Here is an 11,371-nt window from a genome sequence, read left to right on the forward strand (position 1 = left end):
CAAGCATTAGCATGAGCACTAGCATGAAGGTTAGCATGAGCACTAGCTTGGAGGCTAGCATGAGCACTAGCATGAAGGTTAGCATGAGCACTAGCATGAAGGTTAGCATGAGCACTAGAGTGGAGGTTAGCATTAGCATGAAGGTGAACATGAGCACTAGCATAAAAGTTAGCATCAGCATGAAAGTAAGCATGAGCAGGAGCATGAAGGTTAGCATCAGCAGTAGAGTGAAGATTAGCATTGGCATTAGCATGAAGGTGAGCATGAGTACTAGCATAAAAGTTAACATGATCAGGAGCATGAAGGTCAGCAGGAGCATCAAGGTTAGCCTGAACAGTAGCTTTAAGGTTAGCATGATCAGGAGCATGAAGGTTGGCGTGAGCACTAGCATGAATGTTAGCATGAGCAGGAGCATGAAAGTTAGCATGAGCACTAGCATGGAGGTGAGCATGAGCACTAGAGTGAAGGTTAGCATGAGCATGATAGTAAGAAGAGCCTGTACCTCGTTGAAGAAGGGGGCGTTGGTTCCCTCTTTAACGGACGTCTGTTTCCTCTCGTCTCCGATCTCGATGACCACGCTGGGGTCCATATTCTCACCCACCAGCTGCCTAGCCTCAGTGATGTTAACAGCCACCTGAGAAACATACACACACACACACACACACACACACACACACACACACACACCATTAACATGTCATTGTGTGATACCCTTATGAATGACACATCTGTGTCTAACACCGTGTCTAACACGGTGTAACACCATGTCTAAAACTCTCTAACACTGTGTCCAACACCGCGTCTAACACTGTCTAACACTGCTACAGTTTCTCTCGATTGTATACACACAAAAAATGTAACTATGCACACAATTCTGAAAACTTAAAGCTCATGTATCAACTACAAGAGACCAGACTGCTAAACTCTAAGCACAATTCCACTGTTTTCACACATATAGAAATTCTAAATGACATTTTTGCAAACTCTAAGCACAAATCTCATCATTTAGCACCCTTGGTTCATCTGGAAACTATGGCCTTCAAAACATTACAACTAATTACCAATAAGTCTAACTCACTTCTCACCTGTTCAAACTCAACTGGCAAAACACTTCAATCATGTGTCAGAGCATAAAAGAGGCCTCAGGTGAGCTCTACTGTGTTGTAGATATGGTCCTAATTTACATGTAGATCTGTTTCACCTCATTTGTATTATTATTATTATTTTTGGCCTACGAAAAGCTTTTTATGCAGTCAGCGGAACATTTTACTGTATTACAGTGCTACGTCATTATAGGGGCAAATATTGTATTTGCACAGCCGCGCTCTTCTCCGCTCTTGATTCCCCTCTACAGGCTGTTTGTTCCCGCTGCGGACTGATTGTGGGTGTGGCATCGGGGATATAACCTGTCCCGATCTCTGGTGGATGATCCCGCACGGATCCTGCTTCCGTGTCGCAACGCCAGGCTGTTTCACACTTTGCCACGCCGGCACTTTGCGTCTTATGCGTAGAGCTAATGGATATATACTGTCTGCAAGTTGCTGTTAAGCACCAATTTCCCATGTGGGAAAATTCTTGCTTTTCCTATCATAGCTTTATAACTGCTATGTGTAAAGAGTTCACCGTTCAAAGCGAGATGTTTATTGTGGTTGCGATCGTAGTTTCCGGTTAGTGCACCAAAGAGCCAGGTCCCTATATCTACCATGGGGTGGCACTGTAGGCTATGGTTAGACAGTCATCCATTTTTCCACTCGTGTTTTCATTTCATTTCATCCGTTCATTTTTGGCCTGATTGCGATTGTTTTTTCCTCCTAAAGCCTATCACTCGTAGTCATATTTGATTTACACGCGTTTATCCTTGCTCCTACGGAGGAGGCTCTGTTGTCCATTATGTGTGATGACCTTGTTAGAGTTGCAGGCCACTACATATTTGAAGTGAGATCGAGTAGTGCTTGGGAAGGGGCATGCTGGGGAACCACCTACGTCACCTACACTTGGTAAAGTTCCTCCTCCTACACCTAGTAAAGCTTCAATTGAATTAAAGCGGTTACAGTTAAGGGAGATGGAAATTGAGTGGGAGCATGAGAAAAGTATAAGGGAAGCTGAAAGACAGAAAGTTCTGGAACGAGAAAACAGAGGGCACGAATTGCGTTTGAAAGATCTTGAATTGAATCATGCTTTACGGTTTAAGGACATGGATCTCAAAGCTCGCGAGGCTGCTATTTTATTTAAATCGAGCAGTTTGAATCATGTTCACCGTCATGGAAGCTGGATTCAGTAAAATAAATAAATAAATGTAGGTCTATCTGCCTAAGCCCACGTTGAAATAATTTTGATGCTTAATGTTGATGGCGCAGTTGAAATAAACAAATTGATTTCATGCAAATCATAAAAGCCTCTCCTGTGTCATTGTGTGTGTGTGTGTATCCGAGGTGCGTGCGTGCGTTGGGGGTTCTTGATTGACCAATTTTCGAATATTATTCGAATACTTCTCAGCGAATATCGAGTAGTATTTTTGCCAGAAATGCACATCCCTAAAAGTAGTAACTTCGGGCACAATAAATGTTTTTTTATGCTCTTTATTCATTCATTGCGCCGCGCTATTCTCTGATATTATGAATCTTAAAGACTGCGTCAGGTTCTCAGACTCTCTGGTACTTCAGCAACCCATAAAGACTCGTAGTGAGGGTTATCTCGGCCATGGTGGAGAAGGAATTGGGGCAAAGGAATTTTGGCTTTGACTCTCTGAAGTCCATATTGAAACAAGACTTAGAGGAGAAAGGGATTGTTGTTGTATGCGGGACAGCTGTCAGTTCACTTCGGGTCCATTTCTCTGACGCTCCATTGTTCCGTCCTCTCTGTCATATGCGGACTCCTCCAGCTGGACTCCTCCCACTGCTCCACCGCCGGAGGAGTCCGCATACGACCGAGAAGTCGGAACAATGGAGCGTCGGAGAAATGACATGGACCCGAAGTGAACTGACAGCTGTCTACTGAAAAAAAAAAATCTCGAATGCTGCGGCGGCCTGAGTTTGTTGTTGCTAGTGACGTAAAGAGGTCAACCAGTGGCTCTATTACCACTAGGTGAAATGGGCACAGCGCCACCTATCGTATCGGGTAAAGAAATGCTTCGGCCAATGAATCGATTTTCTCAGCGCCATGTATACTCAGACAATTGCAGTTGTCCGATTGAGGAGCATAATCAAACTATGGCCTTAATCTGATTAAGCTGTGCATGTAAATGTACTGAAGGACGTTTAAAGAATTCGGAAACCTTGCAAGCCTTGTCGTCAGTCCTCCTTAGCCATTCGATTCAGAGCCAAGAGCTCACTGATTTGCTTGGAGAGTTTAAAGTGTTGTTCTCTGATGTGCCTACACAGACTGATTTGCTGGAGCACGATATCGATGTTGGGGATGCTGAGCCTATCCGGCAGTGTTTTTATCGTGTGCCCATCGAGAAAAAGGAAAGTCAGGATAAAGAGGTTCAGTATTTGCTCGATAATAACCTTGCTGAACCGTCTTTCTCCAGCTGGTCTTCGGAATATTTATTGGTTAAAAAGTCAGACGGTACGCACCGTTTTTGCACGGATTATCGCAAGCTTAACGCTGTAACTAAACCGGACTCGTTTCCTTTACCCTGTATAGAGGATTGTGTTGAATTCGCTCCAGCATGTGTATGTGGGTGGGCATTGTTTGCCTGGGGTTATTTACAGCGACCACAACCCACTCATATTTCTACATTCTCTCCAAAATCCGAACCAACGGCTGATGAGGTGGAGCCTCTTTCTTCAGCCATACAATTTGGATATTCGTCACATAAGGGGCTCTGAGAATGTAGTGGCAGATGCATTGTCACAAGCCTGTGTGTGTGTGTGTGTGTGTGTGTGTGTGTGTGTGTGTGTGTGTGTGTGTGTGTGTGTGTGTGTGTGTGTGTGTGTGTGTGTGTGTGTGTGTGTGTGTGTGTGTCTACAATTATTTTCAGTGCCGGTGCTTGTACTCGTCTGTGTTTTTTTTCACTTTATTTAGATACCTGGTAATGGTGAAATGGGATGTATCTTGGTATTCAATGTAGGTTTTGTCTAGAACTTAAATAGTTTATTGACCTTATGTTTGGGTGTTGGGTTGCTGAATAATTATTGCATTCACTTTTGGTGTCGTTTTGGGTTGTGGGTAGGACCAGCAGAAACCAGGGTTTTACGTCTTTTTAGGGGGAGGGTGTGACGGCTCTCTGGCCTTCGTTTGTCCTAATGCCTTCGTTTGTCCTAATACTTGATGTTCTTGCTTCAATCAGGTGTGTGGGCGTGGCTGAGTTAGGCTGATTGGGTGCCGGTGCACTGGCGCCCTGCAGCCTTTAAAAGATCCTCCGCTCTGCCCACCGGGGGAGGCAGCAGGGCCACACCCACCTGACGGCTAGTTCGTTCCGTGCCTGTGTTGGAAGGCGGACAGCTACCGTAGCGCAGTGGCGGCTGGTGGTCAAAATTATTGGTGAAGCAAACCCCGTTGACCGACGCACCGAAACGAGAACTGATTCCCAAAACAAGAGAACTGATTTTTTATTTTTAAACATGTTACAAAAATATGGTTACGTAAATAAAATATACAAACGAACAGAGCTTCGTCTCCCCGCGACCTTATATTGATTGAGTCTAAAACGTTCTCATCTATTCAGCCAATGGGAGTGCAATCGCGTTGCAATGGCACATGGGTAAACAAATGATCAGGCACCAAGATCGCTGTAGGCTTCAATATCATGCAAGCACTTTGTTTTCTTTTTATTTTGTTCTACACCACGATTGCATGCTTTAAACATGACACGGGGCCAACAGTAAAGGCGTTTTTTCAGCAAACTCCCTGTTAGCCAGTTTACCTTGTCATACATGGAGCAATTTAAAATGCTCCTTACCGTAGCACCAACGAGCTGTTGTTTTCACAGGAGGTTTTGGTCTACCCTCTGCTTTCACTCGTAATTTGTCCTCATATGAAAATGACTGAAAAGAATCCTGTAAAATGCAGTCAACAGTGTTTATCCCCCCATCATCACCGTTAGTCCAATCCATCTTGCACGTGAGCTAGCGACTACTAGCAAAAAACCCTACCCCTTAACAACACTAACTAAAAAAGTGTATCTTATTAAATTAATGTTCAACAAATTACGTAGGCCTATGTGTTCGTCAATCGTCACTTTCAAAGTCAGTTCACGATAGCTGCCCAATGAAGACGGTGACTGGCCAGAGTGTTGTGTGAATCATGTTCAAGTGACGGAAGTGCAAATTCTACCCTATCGGTCACTGCTTCACGGGTGGGACTTATCTGCCATAAGGATCAATTGAAACTGAAAAAAAACACGAGCTGCCTGGGGTTCACTCGATTTACATTGAAGCCAATGGAAATAGTGGTGAAGCAAAGGAAAGTCTGCTTCACTGAAATGATCTGTTGAGAGACGCCGAGATCGTTTAATGGCCTGTGGCATGTGCCACCGCGACCACAGACATACCATGGCATATGCCGTTCTGGAACGGTAACTGCCGTTCTGAAACGGTAACTGCCGTCGCGACCACTGACATACCATGGCATATGCCGTTCTGGAACGGTAACTACCGTTCTGAAACGGTAACTGCCGTTCTGAAACGGTAACTACCGTTCTGAAACGGTAACTGCCGTTCAGGTGGAACGGTTACTGCAGTTCCCAACAATGGTATGTGACACCAGCATAACTCCTCCGTATAATTTCAAGACAGGTATTGCCATAAATGTAAAGGTATATATATTTGGTATTTATTGACACAATATCACAACATAACGCCGTAAATTAAGGGATTCACACGTTTCTCTCGTCCGTGCTGTTAGGATATTTCCGATCTGTTTGTTGTTGCTTTTGTAATGACAGATGCTTTTGAAAACAGCCGGACTTGCTCCGGTGACGGTAGTTATAGCCTAGCCTTCTAGGTGGCCATAGAGCTATAGTCTATTGCTTTGTTCCAATATCCATACTTTCCGCAGTCATTATACTTTATTTTAGTATAATGACTTCTTTTTTATATAGTTTGAGTACGTAGTGCGTTGCAATTAAGATCAGGGCGAAAGGAAGTGTAGTGAAAGGACCCGGATGGTATACTCAAAACGGTCAAACCGATGAGTGTGGATTGATGTACACCTTCCGTGCTCCAAGGCAGCGATCTTAGCTACGTAGCTGAAGAGGCGGAGCCAGGCTGAGCCAACGTCGGCGCATTTTCTTTAATAGGTCCATGCATTTTCCACGTATCCTGCATTAATGGAGTCATTTTGTAGTTTTAATAGCTTTATAACTACTATGTGTAAAGAGTTCACCGTTCAAAGCGAGATGTTTATTGCGGTTGCGATCGTAGTTTCCGGTTAGTGTACCAGAGCCAGGTCCCTATATCTACCATGGGGTGGCACTGTAGGCTATGGCTAGACAGTCATCCATTTTTCCACTCGTGTTTTATCAAGATGTTCTAGTAGCGTAGCCTATAATAAAGCCTACTGTATGACTGCTTCAGCTTATAACTATTCAATAGGCCAAATATTAAGTTTTGCATTTGTTCTTATTGGTGTTTAACCAAATAATTTAAGTAGGCCTACAGGTTCCTATAATTTAACCCTGATCCAGTGTCATAAACCTTTCTATATCGACATGATCCAGTGGTATCATGGCATACAGGCCAAAAGTTTTTCCGCTGGCAAGCCAATTATGTTAATCGGAAGTTCCATCTCCTACTGGAACCACCGTTTTTCCGCTGGCATGCAACTCATGTAAAATGGTATTACCAGTTTCTACTGGCACCTACCGTTTTTATAAGAATGATTGTGTAGATGTGAATCATGAGTGATATGTGTGTATGAACGGGCAAATACCACAGGAAAGGAATATTTACTGGCAAACGGTAGTTGCCAGTAGAAACTGGTAATTACCATTTTATATGAGTGGCATGCCAGCGGAAAAACGGTAGGTGCCAGTAGAAACTGGTAATTACCATTTTCCATGAGTGGCATGCCAGCGGAAAAACGGTAGGTGCCAGTAGAAACTGGTAATTACCATTTTCCATGAGTGGCATGCCAAGAAGGTGTCCTTCAACATCTACGCTTCCAGGCGATTGCAACGGTGCCACACATGAGCATATTCGAACATGTTTGATGGTAGTAATTAGATGTCGAAATTGGAGGCCTTAATCAATAATGAGCAGCTATTGATTTGCTTCCCGATAGAAATTTGCGACAAATGACATGTTATTTAGCATCTACATGTTGAGCTGAGTCCAATGACACCAAGCATGCGGGTGGTAACATGTATTTTACATGGTACACCTAGGTAGGACATGATCTCGGTGTAGCAAGAGGGCGAGCTTGATCTCATTGGACTCAGCTTAACGTGTAGATGCTAAATAACATGTAATTTGTCAGAAATCTCCATCGGGAAGCAAATCTATAGCTGGTCATTATTGATAAAGGCCTCCAAAATCGACAGCTAATTACTACCCCGAAACATATTCAAATATGATCATGTGTGGCACTGTTGCAATCGCCTCGAAACGTAGATGTCAAAGCACACCTTGTTTGCCCCGTTACGCCGCCGGGAAGATATTTTCATTCTTCTAATGGATTGATTCATATTTTAAGGTTCTCGGAGTGAGACTTTAAGCGGCTGCAGCAGAAGTGTTGAGACGAAAGATGATATCAAGACATTTATAGAATATTCCCATTCACATTATGATTCTTCGTCATAACATCCGACCAAACATGAGGGGCTTTGTCCAAATGACAGTCCATTTGGGAAAACTTTTTTTCTCTAAGGGCTAGAATTCCAAATCTCGGATACATCGTTCTCGGGGCCCCGGGAAATGTGTGTAAACATTTAAGTATCCCTGGCTATCTCGAAAAGGCCGGAAAAGGGGCGTGACCTCCAACAGTACAGTAAATGTAGATAAGACAGAGGTTAGTTTCTAGTCCCCATTTTTTGTGGGATGGAGGTGTACATTTGTGGCTTAAGGTGTGTAGACACAGCTGGCCTGTGGCCACGTTTTTGAAGTCTGGGGTCAAAAGGTCAAAAGGAGCCGGCACCACGCCGCTTATGAGATAACAAAAAGTTCATGTGTATTTCTCTCATAACTTTTTGTCCTTATTAAAGAGAGGCCTGATTCTCAGATATGCATGTTGGATGGCTAGGGTGTAGGTCTGGGAAGAACTTCAGGCCAAAATCTTGCAAGCGAGCCACTGGGTGCAGGTGCAACGAGATGGAGCACTTGCTGAGTCATTTCCTGTAGGGCTGGAGCCACAAGTTGAAGCGTATGCATCCTTTGAGACCCCCTTTGATAAAAGGGGGTCTCAAATGTTGACCCTCAGTCATCTATTGCATCACTTCCTTTAGGGCTTTGGCCTCCTAATTGATCATTATAGTATAATTGAATGCCCTCTTTCATATATATGATACCTCCACCACTGGGACGTGGCAACAATTCTCCAATTCTCTTTATTTGCATGGGTTTACATTTCGTTCTGTGTAGCATGGAAAAATCAGAGAAACACTCCCATTCAGAATGCATTATTGCAACTTTTGGAATACATAGGTGAAATCGCAATTTTGCGTTAAGGTGCGGCCACACCAGACGCGTATCTCGCGTACTTCGCGTATAAAATCGCCATTTTTTCCATAGGGAACCATTGGTTTACGCGCGTATTACACGTTTCACGCGTACAAGCAACATTTTACGCGCGTATGAGGCGCGTATATTTACGCGCTATACGCGCGTATATCGCGTACATTTCAAGAGTTCAAAAAATTGAACTTTTTACGCTCATACGCATGACGATTAGCCGCGTTGCCCAATCAGCGTTGAGCTTGACCCGACGTCACTGGCAGAGAGTAGTGAGCTTGGACAGAAGCATACGGCAGACATCTTTCTTTATTCTGTGTGGAAATAGTAACATAGTTACGCCATTAAATGCTTTTATGGAAACATTTTTAGCGAGAAATGTGCATTTTACTTTCATAATGTTCACTCGGTGAATGTGAAGGATGTTTGGTTTGATAGTTATGACGAAGAGGGAACGCTCCGTTCACTTGCATGGACAGAGTCTCTGGTTACTAAGCAACCTCAACGTCTTGGCGGACTATATATCTGCTGATCAACACTACGAATGCTGGAAACACACCAGACACACCATGTGAAGTTATTTAACCCGATTATTGTTATTTATATCCGAGATTATTTAATCTAACCCGATCTAAACTCTATCACCCAAACACGGCGGCGTTTGGGTTTCCTACCTCGGACTCCAGCGCAGCCACGGCCGACAACTATCTTTATTCTGGGTGGAAATAGTAACATAGTTACGCCATTAAATGCGTTTATGGAAACATTTTTAGCGAGAAATGTGCATTTTACTTTCATAATGTTCGCTCGGTGAATGTGAAGGATGTTTGGTTTGATAGTTATGACAATGAGGGAACGCTCCGTTCACTTGCATGGACATGCACTCATCTAGCTGCGTTGGCGCGTTGACGCGTTGGAAGCGTTGAACCACCACACAATTATCAAGCGTCAGGTTAGGCGCGTTGCTCGCGTTGCATAACGCGAGTAACGCGTTTGGTGTGGCCGCACCGTTAGACTTTAATGTTTGCCCCCCCCCCCCGCCTTGTCCTGAATGTTTATTTTGGTGAAAGTAATAAGTAACTTATTACTTATTACTCTACACAGAAGGTAATATTGTAAAGAAACGTATTACTTTCAAATGCAAGTAACTAGTAATATGAAATATATTACATTTTGGAAGTAACTTGCCCAACACTGATGACCGCCAACGGTTATATACATGTAAGGTCAATCCATGGATGGATTCGGCACACAAGGCGAGGATCCATAAGCCCACCCACGCACAATTGCCATGTTTTTCTGTGTTTACAGTACTGTAGTGTTTTTTGATTCATTTATTTTTTATTTTTGCTTGAACCGAATTTACTGCACTGTAAAGTACCGTACTGCAATGTTTTGCATGTATTGCGTATTTGATTTTTTGGTTGTTGTGAAAATGTGCCTTCTGTGGAATGGAATAGAAACAGTGAATATGAAAGACTGCAGTGTTTTACATAAAGTAGGCTAGTGTATTGCTGCTGATCTGAAAGTGTATTCATATGATGCAAGTGTGTATCATTTTGTCATCAGAGTGACATTTTGACAAAGGATTGTTGTTTCGATAGAAGAGTTTCAATTTCACATAGATGTGAATGGTATATTTCTCAGTGTTGTGTCTTATTTGCGTGTGTGTTTTGACCCAATGAGCCAAGTTTTGCATAATGTGTTCAAGCAATTGAAAAAAACTATAATGGGATCCATTGACAGGTAAGGTTTACCTGGAAGCTCTGCGGCTTGCTGTCTTCTTTCTGGATTTGAGTGTTCAGAGGACACCTGGGGGAGAAGGAGGGAAGGAGGAGAGGAGGGGGGGAGAGGAGGAGAAGAGGAGAGGAGAGGGGCGGAGAGAGGAGACTCGGGGTGTTGAGAGGAGAAGATTATGGAAAGGTAAATGATCAGGAGCTGGTATTTAGTGAAAGCAAATGAAGGAATCAAACAATCTGTAGAGTCAAACAGACACACACACACCTCTTGGTGGAGGGTGGGTGTGGGGGAGGAGGATTGGGGGAGACGCCTGGCACCTCCTCCTTTGTCCTCCCCTCCTCAAAAGGAGCTGAAGAACTGGAGGCTGTTTCTACATCTGCACACACATACACACTCATCAACAACGCAAAGTATACATATATCTCTATAGCCCCCAGTTTATCTCCCCTACAGCTCTATACATCTATCCCTAATCCCAGTATATCACACCTACAGCTCTATACACACATCTCTATAACCCCCAGTATATATCTCCGCTACAGCGCTATACATATATCTCCATACCCAGTATAGCTCACCTACAGCTCTATATCTCTATAACCCCTAGTATATCTCACCTACAGCTCTATACATATATTTCTATACCAAGTATATCTCATCTATAGCTCTATTCCTATATCTCTGACTAGTTTATCTCACCTACAGCTCTATACATATATCTCTCTATCAGTACATCTCACCTACAGATAGATATATATATAGAGAGAGCTGTAGCTGAGATATACTAGGGGTTATAGTATAACCCCTAGTATATCTCAGCTACAGCTCTATATATATATCTCTATACCCAGTATATCTCACCTACAGCTCTATACATATATCTCTATACCCAGTATATCTTTCCTACAGCTATATACGTACATATATCTCTTTGCCCATTATTTCTCACCTAAGGCCCCCTCATTGGTCAGCACCAGGCCAGTGTTCACCTTCTTCTTCTTCTTCACCTTCAGACCAAACAT

The 11,371-nt window shown here is 43.3% G+C and overlaps 1 protein-coding gene across 1 annotated transcript in view; it reads right to left on the reverse strand.

The window, feature by feature from the left end:
- Positions 1-11,371, reverse strand: part of fer1l6 (fer-1 like family member 6) — a 147,591-nt gene extending 136,220 nt beyond the window's left edge. The window contains exons 1-4 of the mRNA XM_030381757.1: positions 11,299-11,371; positions 11,083-11,089; positions 10,367-10,421; positions 503-634 (exon numbers count right to left, since the gene is read on the reverse strand). Coding sequence (XP_030237617.1) covers positions 503-634; positions 10,367-10,421; positions 11,083-11,089; positions 11,299-11,371 — 267 coding nt within the window. The remainder of the gene's footprint in view (positions 1-502; positions 635-10,366; positions 10,422-11,082; positions 11,090-11,298) is intronic.

The sequence above is a fragment of the Gadus morhua genome, chromosome 16 (genome assembly GCF_902167405.1).
Source record: "Gadus morhua chromosome 16, gadMor3.0, whole genome shotgun sequence".
Taxonomy (NCBI): domain Eukaryota; kingdom Metazoa; phylum Chordata; class Actinopteri; order Gadiformes; family Gadidae; genus Gadus; species Gadus morhua.